The sequence below is a fragment of the Nerophis lumbriciformis genome, linkage group LG14 (assembly GCF_033978685.3).
Source record: "Nerophis lumbriciformis linkage group LG14, RoL_Nlum_v2.1, whole genome shotgun sequence".
NCBI classification, from domain to species: Eukaryota; Metazoa; Chordata; class Actinopteri; order Syngnathiformes; family Syngnathidae; genus Nerophis; species Nerophis lumbriciformis.
Genome location: NC_084561.2, coordinates 6,138,668 through 6,161,776, shown reverse-complemented (window position 1 = coordinate 6,161,776; position 23,109 = coordinate 6,138,668). Strand labels below are relative to the sequence as shown.

The following is a 23,109-nucleotide window of genomic DNA, read 5'->3' as shown; positions in this document are numbered from 1 at the left end:
ATTACTGTAAATCAAAAAACAGTGCCACTGTTTTTATGTTCAAAATTCTGGCGACTGAGCTGCTACTTTTTATTTTTACTGTAAAATCTGTCCATTTTTCACAGTGTATTACTGTTAAAAAAAAAAAAAAACGTACCACTGTTATTTTTTCCGCAAAATTCTGGCGACTGAGCTGCAATTTTTTTTACCGTAAAATCTATGCCCATTTTTTTTTTACAGTGCATTACTGTAAATTGAAAAACAATACCACTGTTTTTACATTCAAATTCTGGCAACATTTAACTGCTAATTTTTTACTGTAAAATCTGTCCATTTTTCACAGTGCATTACTGTAAATCAAAAAACAGTGCCACTGTTTTTATGTTCAAAATTCTGGCGACTGAGCTGCTACTTTTTTTTTTTTTTACTGTAAAATCTATCCATTTTTCACAGTGTATTATTGTAAAAAAAAAACAAAAAAACGTACCACTGTTATTTTTTCCGCAAAATTCTGGCGACTGAGCTGCAATTTTTTTTACCGTAAAATCTATCCCCATTTTTTTCTTTTACAGTGCATTACTGTAAATTGAAAAACGGTACCACTGTTTTTACATTCAAATTCTGGCAACATTTAACTGCTACTTTTTTACCGTAAAATCTGTCCATTTTTCACAGTGCATTACTGTAAATCAAAAAACAGTACCACTGTTTTTATGTTCAAATTCTGGCGACTGAGCTGCTACTTTTTTTTTTTTTACTGTAAAATCTGTCAAATTTTCACAGTTCATTACTGTAAAAAAAAACAAAAAAAACGTACCACTGTTATTTTTTCCGCAAAATTCTGGTGACTGAGCTGCAATTTTTTTTACCGTAAAATCTATGCCCATTTTTTTTTTACAGTGCATTACTGTAAATTGAAAAACAATACCACTGTTTTTACATTCAAATTCTGGCGACATTTAACTGCTACTTTTTTACCGTAAAATCTGTCAATTTTTCAAAGTGCATTACTGTAAATCAAAAAACAGTACAACTGTTTTTATGTTCAAAATTCTGGCGACTGAGCTGCTACTTTTTTTTTTTTACTGTAAAATCTGTCCATTTTTCACAGTGTATTACTGTAAAAAAAACAAAAAACAACGTACACTGTTATTTTTTCCGCAAAATTCTGGCGACTGAGCTGCAATTTTTTTTATCGTAAAATCTATGCCCATTTTTTTTTACAGTGCATTACTGTAAATTGAAAAACAATACCACTGTTTTTACATTTAAATTCTGGCAACATTTAACTGCTACTTTTTTACCGTAAAATCTGTCAATTTTTCACAGTGCATTACTGTAAATCAAAAAACAGTGCCACTGTTTTTATGTTCAAAATTCTGGCGACTGAGCTGCTACTTTTTATTTTTACTGTAAAATCTGTCCATTTTTCACAGTGTATTACTGTAAAAAAAAAAAAAAAAACGTACCACTGTTATTTTTTCCGCAAAATTCTGGCGACTGAGCTGCAATTTTTTTTACCGTAAAATCTATGCCCATTTTTTTTTTACAGTGCATTACTGTAAATTGAAAAACAATACCACTGTTTTTACATTCAAATTCTGGCAACATTTAACTGCTAATTTTTTACTGTAAAATCTGTCCATTTTTCACAGTGCATTACTGTAAATCAAAAAACAGTGCCACTGTTTTTATGTTCAAAATTCTGGCGACTGAGCTGCTACTTTTTTTTTTTTTTACTGTAAAATCTATCCATTTTTCACAGTGTATTATTGTAAAAAAAAAACAAAAAAACGTACCACTGTTATTTTTTCCGCAAAATTCTGGCGACTGAGCTGCAATTTTTTTACCGTAAAATCTATGCCCATTTTTTTTTTACAGTGGATTACTGTAAATTGAAAAACAATACCACTGTTTTTACGTTCAAATTCTGGCGACATTTAATTGCTACTTTTTTACCGTAAAATCTGTCAATTTTTCACAGTGCATTACTGTAAATCAAAAAACAGTGCCACTGTTTTTATGTTCAAAATTCTGGCGACTGAGCTGCTACTTTTTTTTTTTTTTTACTGTAAAATCTGTCCATTTTTCACAGTGCATTACTGTAAAAAAAAAAAAAAAAAAAAAGCACAACTGTTATTTTTTCCGCAAAATTCTGGCGACTGAGCTGCAATTTTTTTTTACCGTAAAATCTATGCCCATTTTTTTTTTTTACAGTGCATTACTGTAAATTGAAAAACGGTACCACTGTTTTTACGTTCAAATTCTGGCAACATTTAACTGCTACTTTTTTACCGTAAAATCTGTCCATTTTTCACAGTGCATTACTGTAAATCAAAAAACAGTGCCACTGTTTTCATGTTCAAAATTCTGGCGACTGAGCTGCTACTTTTTTTTTTTACTGTAAAATCTGTCCATTTTTCACAGTGCATTACTGTAAAAAAAAAAAAAAAAAAAGTACCACTGTTATTTTTTCCGCAAAATTCTGGCGACTGAGCTGCAATTTTTTTTTACCGTAAAATCTATGCCCATTTTTTTCACAGTGCATTACTGTAAATCAAAAAACAGTGCCACTGTTTTTATGTTCAAAATTCTGGCGACTGAGCTGCTACTTTTTTTTTTTACTGTAAAATCTGTCCATTTTTCACAGTGCATTACTGTAAAAAAAAAAGAAAAAAAAGTACCACTGTTATTTTTTCCGCAAAATTCTGGCGACTGAGCTGCAATTTTTTTTTACCGTAAAATCTATGCCCATTTTTTTTACAGTGCATTACTGTAAATTGAAAAACAATACCACTGTTTTTACATTCAAATTCTGGCAACATTTAACTGCTACTTTTTTACTGTAAAATCTGTCCATTTTTCAAAGTGCATTACTGTAAATCAAAAAACAGTGCCACTGTTTTTATGTTCAAAATTCTGGCGACTGAGCTGCTACTTTTTTTTTTTTACTGTAAAATCTGTCCATTTTTCACAGTGCATTACTGTAAAAAAAACAAAAAACGTACCACTGTTATTTTTTCCGCAAAATTCTGGCGACTGAGCTGCAATTTTTTTTACCGTAAAATCTATGCCCATTTTTTTTTACAGTGCATTACTGTAAATTGAAAAACAATACCACTGTTTTTACATTCAAATTCTGGCAACATTTAACTGCTAATTTTTTACTGTAAAATCTGTCCATTTTTCACAGTGCATTACTGTAAATCAAAAAACAGTGCCACTGTTTTTATGTTCAAAATTCTGGCGACTGAGCTGCTACTTTTTTCTTTTTTTTACTGTAAAATCTGTCCATTTTTCACAGTGCATTACTGTAAAAAAAAAAAAAAAAGTACCACTGTTATTTTTTCCGCAAAATTCTGGCGACTGAGCTGCAATTTTTTTTACCGTAAAATCTACGCCCATTTTTTTTTTTACAGTGCATTACTGTGAATTGAAAAACGGTACCACTGTTTTTACATTCAAATTCTGGCAACATTTAACTGCTACTTTTTTACCGTAAAATCTGTCAATTTTTCAAAGTGCATTACTGTAAATCAAAAAACAGTGCCACTGTTTTTATGTTCAAAAATCTGGCGACTGAGCAGCTACTTTTTTTTTTTTTTTACTGTAAAATCTATCCATTTTTCACAGTGCATTATTGTAAAAAAAAACAAAAAACGTACCACTGTTATTTTTTCCGCAACATTCTGGCGACTGAGCTGCAATTTTTTTTACCGTAAAATCTATGCCCATTTTTTTTTTTTTACAGTGCATTACTGTAAATTGAAAAACGGTACCACTGTTTTTACATTCAAATTCTGGCGACATTTATCTGCTACTTTTTTTACCGTAAAATCTGTCAATTTCTCACAGTGCATTACTGTAAATAAAAAAACAGTACCACTGTTTTTACCGCAGAATTCTGGCGACTTAGCTTCTACTTTTTTTTTTTACTGTAAAATCTATGCCTATTTTTGTACAGTGCATTACTGTAAATTGAAAAACGGTACCACTGTTTTTTTTTACGTTCAAATTATGGCGACTTTTAACTGCTACTTTACCGTAAAATCTGTCCATTTTTTACAGTGCATTACTGAAAATTAAAAAACAAAAAAACAGTACCACTGTTATATTTACCGCAAAAGTCTGGCACTGAGCTGCAATTTTTTTTTTTTAACTGTAAAAATCTACCATCCCGGTTTTTACAGTGCATTACTGCAAATGTAAAACCGGTACCACTGATGATTTTACTGAGCTACCAGTTTTTTACAGTAAAATCTAGTGACTTTTTACAGTGTGGAATGGCAGTTGTCCATCAAACTGTATAAATAATAATATATCTTACGGTACAATATAATACGTTTTTACAGCATTTTACAGTAAATGGAAACAACAGCACCACTGCTTATGACCATACATTTCTGCCAAAAATTTTTTTTTACTGTAAAAAAAATAAAAAATTCTATAGTAAAATACTGGCGCCTCAGTTGGCAGAATTTTAGCATAAAAACATTCCTATTTACAGTGGGGGAAAAAAAACAGTAAAATTTCTGCCAACTGAGTTGCCAGTTTTGTTACTGTAAAAAAACCCATTTAGTGCCATTTTGCGATTTACAGTAAAACACCGTACAATCTACACTTGTTTTTACGGTATAAAACTGGCAGCTCAGTTACCAGAATTTTAGCATAAAAAACACAATTTTCTATTTATAGTAACAAAAAAAAAAAAAACACTGTAAATTTTACAGTCAAATTTTGGCAACTGATCCAACAGTTTTTACTGTAAAAACAATTGTGGTACCATTTGCCATTTACAGTAAAACACCGTACAATCTACACTTGTTTTTACGGTATAAAACTGGCAGCTCAGTTAGCAGAATTTTAGCATTAAAAAAACACAATTTTCTATTAACAGTAACAACAAAAAAACACTGTAAATTTTACAGTCAAATTCTGGCAACTGAGCTAACAGTTTTACTGTAAAAACAATTGTGGTACCATTTGCCATTTACAGTAAAACACCGTACAATCTACACTTGTTTTTACGGTATAAAACTGGCAGCTCAGTTAGCAGAATTTTAGCATTAAAAAAACACAATTTTCTATTAACAGTAACAACAAAAAAACACTGTAAATTTTACAGTCAAATTCTGGCAACTGAGCTAACCGTTTTTACTGTAAAAAAAATGGTGGTACCATTTGCCATTTACAGCAATACACCGTAAAATGTACAGTTTTTGGTAAAAAACTGACACATCAGTTGAAAGAATTGTACCATAAAAAATACATTTTCTATTTACAGTGGGGGGGGGGAAATGTCAATTTTACAGTAAAATTCTGCCGAGCAAACGACAGTTTTTTACTGTAAAAAAAACAAACATCGATACTGTTTCTCCCATTTACAGTAATATGCTGTAAAAAACAGTGAATTTTACAGTAAAATTCCTGCAACTTTTTTTTTTCGCTGTAAAAACTACCCCTTTTTTTTTTTACATGTTACATAAAATAAATCTAATAATGGAATACTGTCAATTTTACAGTAAAATTCTGCCGAGTGAACTGACAGTTTTTTTAAATGTAAAAAAACAAAAAAACAGCAATACTGTTTCTCCCATTTACAGTAACATGCTGTAAAAAAAACTATGAATTTTACAGTAAAATTCCTGCAACTTTATTTATTTTTACTGTAAAAACGACACTTTTTTTCTACATGTTACATAAAATAAATCTAATAATGGAATGCTGTCAATTTTACAGTAAAATTCTGCCGAGTGAACTGACAGTTTTTTTAAATGTAAAAAAACAGCAATACTGTTTCTCCCATTTACAGTAACATGCTGTAAAAAAAACTATGAATTTTACAGTAAAATTCCTGCAACTTTATTTATTTTTACTGTAAAAACTACACTTTATTATTATTTTTATTTTTTTACATGTTACATAAAATAAATCTCATAATGGAATGCTGTCAATTTTACAGTAAAATTCTGCCGCGTGAACTGACAGTTTTTTTAATGTAAAAAAAACAAAAAAACAGCAATACTGTTTTTCCCATTTACAGTAACATGCTGTAAAAAAAACTATGAATTTTACAGTAAAATTCCTGCAACTTTATTTATTTTTACTGTAAAAACTACACTTTTTTTTCTACATGTTACATAAAATAAATCTAATAATGGAATGCTGTCAATTTTACAGTAAAATTCTGCCGAGTGAACTGACAGTTTTTTTAAATGTAAACAAAAAACAGCAATACAGTTTCTCCCATTTACAGTAACATGCTGTAAAAAACTATGAATTTTACAGTAAAATTCCTGCAACTTCATTTATTTTTACTGTAAAAACTACACTTTTTTTCTTCTTTTTTTTTACATGTTACATAAAATAAATCTACTAATGGAATACTGTCAATTTTACAGTAAAATTCTGCCGAGTGAACTGACAATTTTTTTAAATGTAAAAAAAAAAAAAACAGCAATACTGTTTCTCCCATTTACAGTAACATGCTGTAAAAAACTATGAATTTTACAGTAAAATTCCTGCAACTCTATTTATTTTTACTGTAAAAACTACACCTTTTTTTATTATAATAATAAATCTAATAATGGAATGCGTAACAATGTCATTTACTGTTAGAAGGGGCCTCAAACATAAAAATGATAAAAATGAGTTTGACACCCTTGATATTTTATATTGACTTTGAAAATGAAAACTATCCAAATCCATTTGGGGATTCGCTTGTTGGCCCGCCAAATGTTTGGACCGTTACATCACGTGCAGCGAAGGTGTTGAACAGAAGACTTGAAATGGTGGTTTTTGCTTGAGACTGGCAGTAGAAATAATGAAATGTTTGTCATGTGAATGCGTGGGTGTACTACGTACACGCTGGTCTGGAACAATCCCTGGTGTTGTGGTAAAGTCTGTCAAAGCCAGTCCTGCATTCCGATGAGAACTTGACTGGTCCTGCTTGGAAGAAGAACAAACAAACAAACAAACACAAAGAAAGATCTCATCAGCCAAAAATACAAATATTTTCTCTACAACTTATGATTCCATTGTGATTCAGAATCAATTCTCATCAAGCTAATAAAAAGGTATAGTTATCTGTATAAATAAATAAAAATACTACAATAGTTCATCATGCAGTAAGTTGAATGATGCGGACACGTTTGTTACTGGATACTTTGTAATACACTTCTACCTTGACAACTTAGTATGTGTACACTACAAAAAAAGGATTTTAAGCAAATAGTTGTAATTACCAGAATTACAAAAAAATATTACAAGAAAAAAACTTAGAATTTAGGGCTAATGCGATTAAATATCATTTTTAATTTTACTTTTATATTTCTAAAATAAAATAATAGAAATATTACCTTATAAAAACGTGTATGATTTTAGCCTAATAAAGTCAGTGATCTGTATAAATACAAAATAAATTACTACAATAGTTCATGATGCAGTAAGTTGAATGATGCAGACACAGTTGTTACTGGATTCTTTGTAATATGCTTCTGCCTTTGGAGATTATAGGCACATAGTCATAATGACCAGAATTTAAAAAAAATACGTAGAAATATTACTAGAGAACAACTGGATAATTTTAGCCTAATAAAGTCATAATTATCTGTATAAAAAAAAATAAAAAAAATTACACGTGACCGAGTGGTCACAATAGTTCATGCCGCAGTAAGTTGAATGTTGCGGACACGTTTGTTACTGGATACGTTGTAATACACTACTACCTTGAAAACTTAGTAGGTGTACGCTACAAAAAAAAAAAGTATTTCAGGCAAATATTCTTAATTACCAGAATTTAAAAAAATATTACAAGAAAATAAACTTAGAATTTAGGACTAATGCGATGAAATATCATTTTTCATTTTACTTTTATATTTCTAAAGTAATATAGAAATATTACTACAGAAAAACGTGTATGATTTTAGCCTAATAAAGTCATAGTGATCTGTATAAATAAAAAATAAATTACAACAATAGTTCATGATGCAGTAAGTTCAATGATGCAGACACAGTTGTTACTGGATTCTTTCTAATTAGGAGATTTTAGGCACATAGTCATAATGACCAGAATTTTTAAAAAATGATGTAGAAATATTACTAGAGAACTGTATGATTTTAGCCTAATAAAGTCATAATTATCTGTATAAATAAAAAAATTACATGTGACCGAGTGGTCACAATAGTTCATGCCGCAGTAAGTTGAATGATGCGGACACGTTTGTTACTGGATACTTTGTAATACACTTCTACCTTGAAAACTTAGTATATGTACACTACAAAAAAAAGTATTTCAGGCAAATATTCTTAATTATCAGAGTTAAAAAAAATATTACAAGAATACAAAACTTAGAATTTAGGGCTAAAACAAAACTTAGAATTTAGGGCTAATGCGATTAAATAAGTATAATTTTTTTATTTTACATTTCTAAAATATAGAAATATTACTACAGAAAACCTGTATGATTTTAGCCCAATAAAGTCATAGTTATCTGTATGGATAAAAAAAAAAAATACTACAATAGTTCATGATGCAGTAAGTTGAATGATGCGGACACGTTTGTTACTGGATGCTTTGTAATACACTTCCACCTTGAAAATTTAGTATATGTACACTACAAAAAAAAGTATTTCAGGCAAATATTTTTAATTACAGTTAAAAAAAATATTACAAAAATACAAAACTTAGAATTTAGGGCTAAAACAAAACTTTGAATTTAGGGCTAATACGATAAAATAAGTATAATTTTTTTATTTTACATTTCTAAAATATAGAAATATTACTACAGAAAACCTGTATGATTTTAGCCCAATAAAGTCATAGTTATCTGTATAGATTAAAAAAAATACTGCAATACTTCATGATGTAGTAAGTTGAATGATGCGGACACGTTTGTTACTGGATACTTTGTAATACACTTCTACCTTGAAAACTTAGTATATGTACACTACAAAAAAAAGTATTTCAGGCAAATATTCTTAATTATCAGAGTTAAAAAAAATATTACAAGAATACAAAACTTAGAATTTAGGGCTAAAACAAAACTTTGAATTTAGGGCTAATACGATTAAATAAGTATAATTTTTTTTATTTTACATTTCTAAAATATATAAATATTACTACAGAAAACCTGTATGATTTTAGCCTAATAAAGTCATAGTTATCTGTATAGATAAAAAAAAAATGACTACAATAGTTCTTGATGCAGTAAGTTGAATGATGCGGACACAGTTGTTTACCTTTAAGGACTTTGTTTTTTTGTAATAGTAATAATAAAAATAATGATACATTTTATTTAAAAGCACTTTTCTAAAAACTTAGACACTTTACAATAAATAATAAAAGTAAAATGTATAAAATATCAGTCATTAACTTAAAAACAGAATACAAAATACAAGGCTTGAAAAAAAAATAAAACCATGAAGGTTTAAAAGCCAGTTTAAAAAAGGTGGGTTTTGGCATTACAAAAGAGGTCTACTAGAAGTCTGGGACGTCGCCATGGTTACTACTTTTTATTTGACACGGCGCGAGCACGCCTGATCAATAATCACTAAAATCAACAAAAGTAATAAAGCATATTTGAGTTGCGTGCGGACGTAACTGCGGAGGGAGTCACATCATTTGGCCAATAAAACGGAATGTGCTGATAAAGGCAGACTAATATCAGTAATTGACATAAACGTGAGTGACATGTTGTCATTGTGCGGAGAAGGAACATTAGTTTGGGAGAATAACGCGTCCGATGGTGCAGGTGTCCACAAGCATTATTTTCACAGATTGTGGCATCATTTTTGCTAGTAGTAGGCTTTTTTTTTGGTCTTTAGTATGTGATGGGTTATACACCAACATTGAATGCGTGTGACCTTGGATCCCTCAGGCGGTACTGCATCAAAAAGCGACATCAGTGTGTAAAGGATATCACCACATGGATGTAACATCAATGTACAAACAATCATACACACACAACACATGTCATCTGTTGAGTTGTTGTGAACGACATCATGGATGTAACATCAATGTACAAACAATCATACACACGCAACACATGTCATCTGTTGTGTTGTTGTGAACGACATCATGGATGTAACATCAATGTACAAACAATCATACACACACAACACATGCCATCTGTTGTGTTGTTGTGAACGACATCGTGGATGTAACATCAATGTACAAACAATCATACACACACAACACATGTCATCTGTTGTGTTGTTGTGAACGACATCATGGATGTAACATCAATGTACAACACATGTCATCTGTTGTGTTGTTGTGAACGACATCATGGATGTAACATCAATGTACAAACAATCATACACACACATGTCATCTGTTGTGTTGTTGTGAACGACATCATGGCTGTAACATGTACAAACAATCATACACACACAACACATGTCATCTGTTGTGTTGTTGTGAACGACATCATGGATGTAACATCAATGTACAAACAATCATACACACACACACAACACATGTCATCTGTTGTGTTGTTGTGAACGACATCATGGATGTAACATCAATGTACAAACAATCATACACACGCAACACATGTCATCTGTTGTGTTGTTGTGAACGACATCATGGATGAAAAATGAAAATATGCGATGTGTCAGGATTAAAAAGGTGCACATGTTGTAAATCAACTTCTACAAACGACACTGTGAAGAGGACTCGTCACGTCCCTCGCACACAAAGACCCGTGACCCAGCAGTGGAGGATGCAAAGTAAAAAAAAACAAAAACAAAAACATGTTCTCGCCAAACGTGTTCAATCTTGCGTGTGCAGGATAAAAAAAACCTTTTCAAAGGCCAGCTTTGATCGAGCATGAACATTTTTTTTTAAATAAAAAGTCAACTCTTTATGATTTCTTACCTGTGAAGTGTTGAATGAATTTGCTTTTCTTGTTTGCATCTCGAGGAACCACCTCTGGAAGGGAAAAGGAGCGTTAGTTTTTGATATCATTGCAGGCTTTGGGACGATACGGGTGTGTGTGTTTACATATTAATATATAATATAACTGGATATTAAAAGTATGTGAACGTTTGACTACTACCTTGTTTACTTTTGTGACGACCTTCTTAAAGTTTTGTAATCAATCAGAAATATCAAGCAGCTAAAATGCGCCAACATGGATAAATGACGAGAGAGTTTTACATTTTCCCATCATGCACTCTATGGATTTAAATGGGTGTAATTTTGATTTGTTTTATGGTGTTTGGACATTTTTTTTTAAAATAATATCCACAAAGTTCAATGAGCAGGTTGTTATGTGTGTTGACCTTGCATTTATTTTTTTGCACCATGACTAGGGAAGGTTGTTTGGATTGTATTTTTCTTTTATTTGTGTGCCTTAGTGTGTGAGTGTGAAAGTGAATGTTGTCTGTGTTGGCCCTGTGATGAGGTGGCCACTTGTCCAGGGTGTACCCCGCCTTCCACCCGAATACAGCCCAGAGGCTCCAGCACCCCCCGCGACCCCGAAAGGGACAAGCAGTAGAAAATGGATGGATGGATGGATACTAAATTAATTGATAATAGTAAAAAAAACAAAAAACAGTTGATTTTATCGTGCATTTTTAAATTTTATTTCCGTATTCGTGAAATGATGTATAGGGATATTAAATTATAATGTCAGTGCCACATATGGAGTGGCACTTTTCCACTAAAGAGGGGTCTGGGGCCCACTTAAATACGTACTTATGTTAGATCCACTATGGACTGGACTCTCACACTATCATGTTAGATCCACTATGGACTGGACTCTCACACTATTATGTTAGATCCACTATGGACTGGACTCTCACATTATTATGCTAGATCCACTATGGACTGGACTCTCACAATATATTAGATCCACTATGGACTGGACTCTCACTATTATGTTAGATCCACTATGGACTGGACTCTCACTATTATGTTAGATCCACTATGGACTGGACTCTCACTATTATGTTAGATCCACTATGGATTGGACTCTCACTATTATGTTAGATCCACTATGGACTGGACTCTCACACTATTATGTTAGATCCACTATGGACTGGACTCTCACATTATTATGCTAGATCCACTATGGACTGGACTCTCACTATTATGCTAGATCCACTATGGACTGGACTCTCACAATATATTAGATCCACTATGGACTGGACTCTCACTATTATGTTAGATCCACTATGGACTGGACTCTCACACTATTATGTTAGATCCACTATGGATTGGACTCTCACTATTATGTTAGATCCACTATGGACTGGACTCTCACATTATTATGCTAGATCCACTATAGACAGGACTCTCACAATATATTAGATCCACTATGGATTGGACTCTCACTATTATGTTAGATCCACTATGGACTGGACTCTCACATCTGTGGTCCTCTAAGGTTTGTCATTGTCCCATTGGGTTGAGTTTTTCCTTGCCCTGATGTGGGATCTGAACCGAGGATGTCGTTGTGGCTTGTGCAGCCCTTTGAGACACTGGTGATTTAGGGCTATATAAGTAAACATTGATTGATTGATTGATAAATACTAACAATGAATTAGTAATCTCTGGATTTTAGTGGTATTCAATAATCTAATCTTAATTATTTTACACATAAATTTAGGCTTAGGTCAGACTGATTAGAAAAATAAGCACTAATATGTTGCGCTAAAATAAATAAACTCAATTAATAATGAATGTTTCTAAAATGAGTGGTCAATAAGTGCAAATGAAAATACAGCTTCACCATTTGAGTCATATTTTTTGCGCTTCTCAATGACGTTGTTAGTTTGATATTGTCACTACTGCCACCAGTGGTGGAAAAAGTGTATTACATCTGAGAAACAGCGATCCAATAGTTAACATTAGAGTTGTCCACCATGATCCATTAGTCCACATGACCGCTCCTTGACCTCGGATCGGAGCACAGGAGGATTTCAGCGGTTCACATTCAACAGGGAGGGTGCGAGCCACAAACTGGTTTTACAATCTTTAAAATCAGATTACAAAAGCTCTGAGTTTCACGCGGAATCTTGCTTGATGTTTGGTCCGAACAAGAGTCCGACTCCCGAGCTAGGTGCCTCATTGTGTCCGAAGTCCTGGTCCATAAGCAGGTCTCTCATAGCGCAGACTAACAGGCTAAGGGGATTACTGTATGGGACTGTAATGCTCATCAGAGTAATTCGCTGCGATAACTCACACCTGGGAACGTACTGTGACTACGTCCTGACGGGGGCAGCGGGATTAAACGTATGGAGACCACAGTCACAGTCGCCACTTTGTTGGAGTGGCTAAGAATCCACGGACACTTGTTGGATGAAGTCCAACATAGTCTGTAATGTCACCAGCAATAGTTGGTCCAATTAGTCATCCAGAAACCTTCATTCAAGGACACATTTTGCGATCTTTTTGCGAGACAAGAACACACCTCCAGTCCATAGTGGATCTAACATAATAGTGAGAGTCCAGTCCATAGTGGATCTAACATAATAGTGAGAGTCCAATCCATAGTGGATCTAACATAATAGTGAGAGTCCAGTCCATAGTGGATCTAACATAATAGTGAGAGTCCAGTCCATAGTGGATCTAACATAATAGTGAGAGGCCAGTCCATAGTGGATCTAATATATTGTGAGAGTCCAGTCCATAGTGGATCTAACATAATAGTGAGAGTCAAGTCCATAGTGGATCTAACATAATAGTGAGAGAGTCCAGTCTATAGTGGATCTAACATAATAGTGTGAGAGTCCAGTCCATAGTGGATCTAATATATTGTGAGAGTCCAGTCCATAGTGGATCTAACATAATAGTGAGAGTCCAGTCCATAGTGGATCTAACATAATAGTGAGAGTCAAGTCCATAGTGGATCTAACATAATAGTGAGAGAGTCCAGTCCATAGTGGATCTAACATAATAGTGTGAGAGTCCAGTCCATAGTGGATCTAACATAATAGTGAGAGTCCAGTCCATAGTGGATCTAACATAATAGTGTGAGAGTCCAGTCCATAGTGGATCTAACATAATAGTGTGAGAGTCCAGTCCATAGTGGATCTAACATAATAGTGAGAGTCCAGTCCATAGTGGATCTAACATAATAGTGAGAGTCCAATCCATAGTGGATCTAACATAATAGTGAGAGTCCAATCCATAGTGGATCTAACATAATAGTGAGAGTCCAGTCCATAGTGGATCTAATATATTGTGAGAGTCCAGTCCATAGTGGATCTAACATAATAGTGTGAGAGTCCAGTCCATAGTGGATCTAACATAATAGTGAGAGTCAAGTCCATAGTGGATCTAACATAATAGTGTGAGAGTCCAGTCCATAGTGGATCTAACATAATAGTGTGAGAGTCCAGTCCATAGTGGATCTAACATAATAGTGAGAGTCCAGTCCATAGTGGATCTAACATAATAGTGTGAGAGTCCAGTCCATAGTGGATCTAACATAATAGTGTGAGAGTCCAGTCCATAGTGGATCTAACATAATAGTGTGAGAGTCCAGTCCATAGTGGATCTAACATAATAGTGTGAGAGTCCAGTCCATAGTGGATCTAACATAATAGTGTGAGAGTCCAGTCCATAGTGGATCTAACATAATAGTGAGAGTCAAGTCCATAGTGGATCTAACATAATAGTGAGAGAGTCCAGTCCATAGTGGATCTAACATAATAGTGTGAGAGTCCAGTCCATAGTGGATCTAATATATTGTGAGAGTCCAGTCCATAGTGGATCTAACATAATAGTGTGAGAGTCCAGTCCATAGTGGATCTAACATAATAGTGAGAGAGTCCAGTCCATAGTGGATCTAACATAATAGTGAGAGTCCAGTCCATAGTGGATCTAACATAATATTGAGAGTCCAGTCCATAGTGGATCTAATACATTGTGAGAGTCCAGTCCATAGTGGATCTAACATAATAGTGAGAGTCCAATCCATAGTGGATCTAACATAATAGTGAGAGTCCAGTCCATAGTAGATCTAACATAATAGTGAGAGTCCAATCCATAGTGGATCTAACATAATAGTGAGAGTCCAGTCCATAGTGGATCTAACATAATAGTGAGAATCCAATCCATAGTGGATCTAACATAATAGTGAGAGAGTCCAGTCCATAGTGGATCTAACATAATAGTGTGAGAGTCCAGTCCATAGTGGATCTAACATAATAGTGTGAGAGTCCAGTCCATAGTGGATCTAACATAATAGTGTGAGAGTCCAGTCCATAGTGGATCTAACATAATAGTGAGAGTCCAGTCCATAGTGGATCTAACATAATAGTGTGAGAGTCCAGTCCATAGTGGATCTAACATAATAGTGTGAGAGTCCAGTCCATAGTGGATCTAACATAATAGTGAGAGTCCAGTCCATAGTGGATCTAACATAATAGTGAGAGTCAAGTCCATAGTGGATCTAACATAATAGTGAGAGAGTCCAGTCCATAGTGGATCTAACATAATAGTGTGAGTCCAGTCCATAGTGGATCTAACATAATAGTGTGAGTCCAGTCCATAGTGGATCTAACATAATAGTGAGACTCCAGTCCATAGTGGATCTAACATAATAGTGAGAGTCCAGTCCATAGTGGATCTAACATAATAGTAAGAGTCCAGTCCATAGTGGATCTAACATAATAGTGAGAGTCCAGTCCATAGTGGATCTAACATAATAGTGAGAGTCCAGTCCATAGTGGATCTAACATAATAGTGTGAGTCCAGTCCATAGTGGATCTAACATAATAGTGAGAGTCCAGTCCATAGTGGATCAAACATAATAGTGTGAGTCCAGTCCATAGTGGATCTAACATAATAGTGAGACTCCAGTCCATAGTGGATCTAACATAATAGTGAGACTCCAGTCCATAGTGGATCTAACATAATAGTGAGAGTCCAGTCCATAGTGGATCTAACATAATAGTGAGAGTCCAGTCCATAGTGGATCTAACATAATAGTGAGAGTCCAGTCCATAGTGGATCTAACATAAAAGTGAGAGTCCAGTCCATAGTGGATCTAACATAATAGTGAGAGTCCAGTCCATAGTGGATCTAACATAATAGTGTGAGTCCAGTCCATAGTGGATCTAACATAATAGTGAGAGTCCAATCCATAGTGGATCTAACATAATAGTGAGAGTCCAGTCCATAGTGGATCTAACATAATAGTGTGAGAGTCCAGTCCATAGTGGATCTAACATAATAGTGAGAGTCCAATCCATAGTGGATCTAACATAATAGTGAGAGTCCAGTCCATAGTGGATCTAACATAATAGTGAGAGTCCAGTCCATAGTGGATCTAACATAATAGTGAGAGTCCAGTCCATAGTGGATCTAATATATTGTGAGAGTCCAGTCCATAGTGGATCTAACATAATAGTGAGAGTGCAGTCCATAGTGGATCTAGCATAATAGTGAGTGTCCAGTCCATAGTGGATCTAACATAATAGTGAGAGTCAAGTCCATAGTGGATCTAACATAATAGTGAGAGAGTCCAGTCCATAGTGGATCTAACATAATAGTGATAGTCCAGTCCATAGTGGATCTAATATATTGTGAGAGTCCAGTCCATAGTGGATCTAACATAATAGTGTGAGAGTCCAGTCCATAGTGGTTCTAACATAATATTGTGAGAGTCCAGTCCATAGTGGATCTAACATAATAGTGAGAGTCCAGTCCATAGTGGATCTAACATAATAGTGTGAGAGTCCAGTCCATAGTGGATCTAACATAATAGTGTGAGAGTCCAGTCCATAGTGGATCTAACATAATAGTGTGAGAGTCCAGTCCATAGTGGATCTAACATAATAGTGTGAGAGTCCAGTCCATAGTGGATCTAACATAATAGTGTGAGAGTCCAGTCCATAGTGGTTCTAACATAATATTGGGAGAGTCCAGTCCATAGTGGATCTAACATAATAGTGAGAGTCCAGTCCATAGTGGATCTAACATAATAGTGTGAGAGTCCAGTCCATAGTGGATCTAACATAATAGTGTGAGAGTCCAGTCCATAGTGGATCTAACATAATAGTGTGAGAGTCCAGTCCATAGTGGATCTAACATAATAGTGAGAGAGTCCAGTCCATAGTGGATCTAACATAATAGTGAGAGTCCAGTCCATAGTGGATCTAACATAATATTGAGAGTCCAGTCCATAGTGGATCTAATACATTGTGAGAGTCCAGTCCATAGTGGATCTAACATAATAGTGAGAGTCCAATCCATAGTGGATCTAACATAATAGTGAGAGTCCAGTCCATAGTAGATCTAACATAATAGTGAGAGTCCAATCCATAGTGGATCTAACATAATAGTGAGAGTCCAGTCCATAGTGGATCTAACATAATAGTGAGAATCCAATCCATAGTGGATCTAACATAATAGTGAGAGAGTCCAGTCCATAGTGGATCTAACATAATAGTGTGAGAGTCCAGTCCATAGTGGATCTAACATAATAGTGTGAGAGTCCAGTCCATAGTGGATCTAACATAATAGTGTGAGAGTCCAGTCCATAGTGGATCTAACATAATAGTGAGAGTCCAGTCCATAGTGGATCTAACATAATAGTGTGAGAGTCCAGTCCATAGTGGATCTAACATAATAGTGTGAGAGTCCAGTCCATAGTGGATCTAACATAATAGTGAGAGTCCAGTCCATAGTGGATCTAACATAATAGTGAGAGTCAAGTCCATAGTGGATCTAACATAATAGTGAGAGAGTCCAGTCCATAGTGGATCTAACATAATAGTGTGAGTCCAGTCCATAGTGGATCTAACATAATAGTGTGAGTCCAGTCCATAGTGGATCTAACATAATAGTGAGACTCCAGTCCATAGTGGATCTAACATAATAGTGAGAGTCCAGTCCATAGTGGATCTAACATAATAGTAAGAGTCCAGTCCATAGTGGATCTAACATAATAGTGAGAGTCCAGTCCATAGTGGATCTAACATAATAGTGAGAGTCAAGTCCATAGTGGATCTAACATAATAGTGTGAGTCCAGTCCATAGTGGATCTAACATAATAGTGAGAGTCCAGTCCATAGTGGATCAAACATAATAGTGTGAGTCCAGTCCATAGTGGATCTAACATAATAGTGAGACTCCAGTCCATAGTGGATCTAACATAATAGTGAGACTCCAGTCCATAGTGGATCTAACATAATAGTGAGAGTCCAGTCCATAGTGGATCTAACATAATAGTGAGAGTCCAGTCCATAGTGGATCTAACATAATAGTGAGAGTCCAGTCCATAGTGGATCTAACATAAAAGTGAGAGTCCAGTCCATAGTGGATCTAACATAATAGTGAGAGTCCAGTCCATAGTGGATCTAACATAATAGTGTGAGTCCAGTCCATAGTGGATCTAACATAATAGTGAGAGTCCAATCCATAGTGGATCTAACATAATAGTGAGAGTCCAGTCCATAGTGGATCTAACATAATAGTGTGAGAGTCCAGTCCATAGTGGATCTAACATAATAGTGAGAGTCCAATCCATAGTGGATCTAACATAATAGTGAGAGTCCAGTCCATAGTGGATCTAACATAATAGTGAGAGTCCAGTCCATAGTGGATCTAACATAATAGTGAGAGTCCAGTCCATAGTGGATCTAATATATTGTGAGAGTCCAGTCCATAGTGGATCTAACATAATAGTGAGAGTGCAGTCCATAGTGGATCTAGCATAATAGTGAGTGTCCAGTCCATAGTGGATCTAACATAATAGTGAGAGTCAAGTCCATAGTGGATCTAACATAATAGTGAGAGAGTCCAGTCCATAGTGGATCTAACATAATAGTGATAGTCCAGTCCATAGTGGATCTAATATATTGTGAGAGTCCAGTCCATAGTGGATCTAACATAATAGTGTGAGAGTCCAGTCCATAGTGGTTCTAACATAATATTGTGAGAGTCCAGTCCATAGTGGATCTAACATAATAGTGAGAGTCCAGTCCATAGTGGATCTAACATAATAGTGTGAGAGTCCAGTCCATAGTGGATCTAACATAATAGTGTGAGAGTCCAGTCCATAGTGGATCTAACATAATAGTGTGAGAGTCCAGTCCATAGTGGATCTAACATAATAGTGTGAGAGTCCAGTCCATAGTGGATCTAACATAATAGTGTGAGAGTCCAGTCCATAGTGGTTCTAACATAATATTGGGAGAGTCCAGTCCATAGTGGATCTAACATAATAGTGAGAGTCCAGTCCATAGTGGATCTAACATAATAGTGTGAGAGTCCAGTCCATAGTGGATCTAACATAATAGTGTGAGAGTCCAGTCCATAGTGGATCTAACATAATAGTGTGAGAGTCCAGTCCATAGTGGATCTAACATAATAGTGAGAGAGTCCAGTCCATAGTGGATCTAACATAATAGTGAGAGTCCAATCCATAGTGGATCTAACATAATAGTGAGAGTCCAGTCCATAGTGGATCTAACATAATAGTGAGAGTCCAGTCCATAGTGGATCCAACATAATAGTGAGAGTCCAGTCCATAGTGGATCTAACATAATAGTGAGAGTCCAGTCCATAGTGGATCTAACATAATAGTGTGAGAGTCCAGTCCATAGTGGATCTAATATATTGTGAGAGTCCAGTCCATAGCGGATCTAACATAATAGTGAGAGTCCAGTCCATAGTGGATCTAACATAGTAGTGAGAGTCCAGTCCATAGTGGATCTAACATAATAGTGTGAGAGTCCAGTCCATAGTGGATCTAACATAATAGTGAGAGTCCAGTCCATAGTGGATCTAACATAATAGTGAGAGTCAAGTCCATAGTGGATCTAACATAATAGTGAGAGTCCAGTCCATAGTGGATCTAATATATTGTGAGAGTCCAGTCCATAGTGGATCTAACATAATAGTGTGAGAGTCCAGTCCATAGTGGATCTAACATAATAGTGTGAGAGTCCAGTCCATAGTGGATCCAACATAATAGTGTGAGAGTCCAGTCCGTAGTGGATCTAACATAATAGTGAGAGTTCAATCCATAGTGGATCTAACATAATAGTGAGAGAGTCCAGTCCATAGTGGATCTAACATAATAGTGTGAGAGTCCAGTCCATAGTGGATCTAGCATAATAGTGAGAGAGTCCAGTCCATAGTGGATCTAACATAATAGTGAGAGTCCAATCCATAGTGGATCTAACATAATAGTGAGAGTCCAGTCCATAGTGGATCTAACATAATAGTGAGAGTCCAATCCATAGTGGATCTAACATAATAGTGAGAGTCCAGTCCATAGTGGATCTAATATATTGTGAGAGTCCAGTCCATAGTGGATCTAACATAATAGTGAGAGTCCAGTCCATAATGGATCTAACATAATAGTGAGAGTCCAGTCCATAATGGATCTAACATAATAGTGAGAGTCCAGTCCATAGTGGATCTAACATAATAGTGTGAGAGTCCAGTCCATAGTGGATCTAACATAATAGTGTGAGAGTCCAGTCCATAGTGGATCTAACATAATAGTGTGAGAGTCCAGTCCATAGTGGATCTAACATAATAGTGAGAGTCCAATCCATAGTGGATCTAACATAATAGTGAGAGTCAAGTCCATAGTGGATCTAACATAATAGTGAGAGTCCAGTCCATAGTGGATCTAACATAATAGTGAGAGTCCAGTCCATAGTGGATCTAACATAATAGTGAGAGTCAAGTCCATAGTGGATCTAACATAATAGTGAGAGAGTCCAGTCCATAGTGGATCTAACATAATAGTGTGAGAGTCCAGTCCATAGTGGATCTAACATAATAGTGAGAGTCCAGTCCATAGTGGATCTAACATAATAGTGAGAGAGTCCAGTCCATAGTGGATCTAACATAATAGTGTGAGAGTCCAGTCCATAGTGGATCTAACATAATAGTGAGAGAGTCCAGTCCATAGTGGATCTAACATAATAGTGTGAGAGTCCAGTCCATAGTGGATCTAACATAATAGTGAGAGTCCAGTCCATAGTGGATCTAACATAATAGTGTGAGAGTCCAGTCCATAGTGGATCTAACATAATAGTGTGAGAGTCCAGTCCATAGTGGATCTAACATAATAGTGTGAGAGTCCAGTCCATAGTGGATCTAACATAATAGTGAGAGTCCAATCCATAGTGGATCTAACATAATAGTGAGAGTCAAGTCCATAGTGGATCTAACATAATAGTGAGAGTCCAGTCCATAGTGGATCTAACATAATAGTGAGAGTCCAGTCCATAGTGGATCTAACATAATAGTGAGAGTCAAGTCCATAGTGGATCTAACATAATAGTGAGAGAGTCCAGTCCATAGTGGATCTAACATAATAGTGTGAGAGTCCAGTCCATAGTGGATCTAACATAATAGTGAGAGTCCAGTCCATAGTGGATCTAACATAATAGTGAGAGAGTCCAGTCCATAGTGGATCTAACATAATAGTGTGAGAGTCCAGTCCATAGTGGATCTAACATAATAGTGAGAGAGTCCAGTCCATAGTGGATCTAACATAATAGTGTGAGAGTCCAGTCCATAGTGGATCTAACATAATAGTGAGAGTCCAGTCCGTTTCTGTGCGTTCTAAATGGTAAAAAACTGCTAGCTAGAGGCGGTTAACAATACAGGTGACGGGGATTCTACGAACCCCGTTTCCATATGAGTTGGGAAATTGTGTTAGATGTAAATATAAACGGAATACAATGATTTGCAAATCCTTCTCAACGCATATTCAGTTGAATGCACTACAAAGACAACATATTTGATGTTCAAACTCATAAATGTTTTATTTTTTTTTGCAAATAATAATTAAATTAGAATTTCATGGCTGCAACACGTGCCAAAGTAGTTGGGAAAGGGCATGTTCACCACTGTGTTACATGGTCTTTCCTTTTAACAACACTCAGTAAAGGTTTGGGAACTGAGGAGACACATTTTTGAAGCTTCTCAGGTGGAATTCTTTCCCATTCTTGCTTGATGTACAGCTTAAGTTGTTCAACAGTTTCCGTTGTGCTATTTTAGGCTTCATAATGGGTTGTTTGGGTGGATCTTTCCTCTCGATGTCTACGGCAGTTGTCGATGTAAACATGTAAAAATGATGACGTTATTAACGACATCATTCATAACAGATGTCCTGATTGGTCACAAGGAACATATCGACCAATCAACTACGGCGTAATATAAACTACGTCTCGAATCTTGATTTAGGGTCGGAAAAAAAAACGGAAAAACGGGAGATAATTATTTTATTTTTTTCCCGAGATTAAAAAAGACGGAATTCCGACTTTAGACGGAAAAATCACATGCCTGGTACTCCATGTAATCACAAATGATGTTAACTCAAATATTGTCTAATTATGCAAAAATATATTATCAAACATTCAAACCCTTTTTTGAATAGAAATAAATACTAATAATAATGACAGGGACAAGCGGTAGAAATGGATGATTTCAAAGCAAGTTATCCATCAAATTGTGCAATGTAAAAGTAGCAATAGATTACATGGTCAAATTGTGAAATTGACTGTGGTTTTTACAGCATGTTCCTCTAAATGAAAGAAAAACTGTATTTTTTTGCTGTAATAAATTGTGGTGTTTTGGCTTTTACAGAAAAACATAGAAAAATCTACACTTGTTCATTTGCGGTAAAAAACAAACAAACTGGCAGCACAGGTGCCCAAATTTTAGTGTAAAATTGCAGTTTTTTTAATTTACAGTAAAAAAACGAATGTAAATTTTACAGTAAAATTCTGGCCACTGAGTTGCCTTTTTTCTTTTTACCATAAAAACAGCAGTTCCATTTTTCCTTTTTTTTTTTACTGTAATAAACTGTGGCGCCGTTTTGGCATTTACAGTAATACACCGACAAATCTACACTTGTTGATTTGCGGTAAAAAAAAACAAAAAAAAACTCGCAGCTCATGTGCCAAAATTTTACTGTAAAATTGCAGGGTTTTTTTTATCTACAGTAGAAAAACAAATGTAAATTTTACGGTAAAATTCTGGCAACTGATTTGCCTTTTTTTTAACCATAAAAACAGCAGTACTGTTTTTCCATTTACAGTAATAAACACTACATTTTGAGGTGAAATTATTGCAACTTACCTTTTTTTTTTTTACATTTTAGTTTAAAAAAAAATCTGTCTTTTTTTTTTAAATTTACCATAAAA

General features: G+C 34.9%; 1 protein-coding gene across 1 annotated transcript in view; it reads right to left on the bottom strand.

Moving 5' to 3' along the window:
- The window catches only part of alkal1 (ALK and LTK ligand 1), a 56,959-nt gene that overhangs the window by 16,644 nt on the left and 17,206 nt on the right, over positions 1-23,109 (bottom strand). Inside the window, exons 3-4 of the mRNA XM_061976438.2 lie at positions 10,859-10,912; positions 6,844-6,924 (exon numbers count right to left, since the gene is read on the bottom strand). Coding sequence (XP_061832422.2) covers positions 6,844-6,924; positions 10,859-10,912 — 135 coding nt within the window. The remainder of the gene's footprint in view (positions 1-6,843; positions 6,925-10,858; positions 10,913-23,109) is intronic.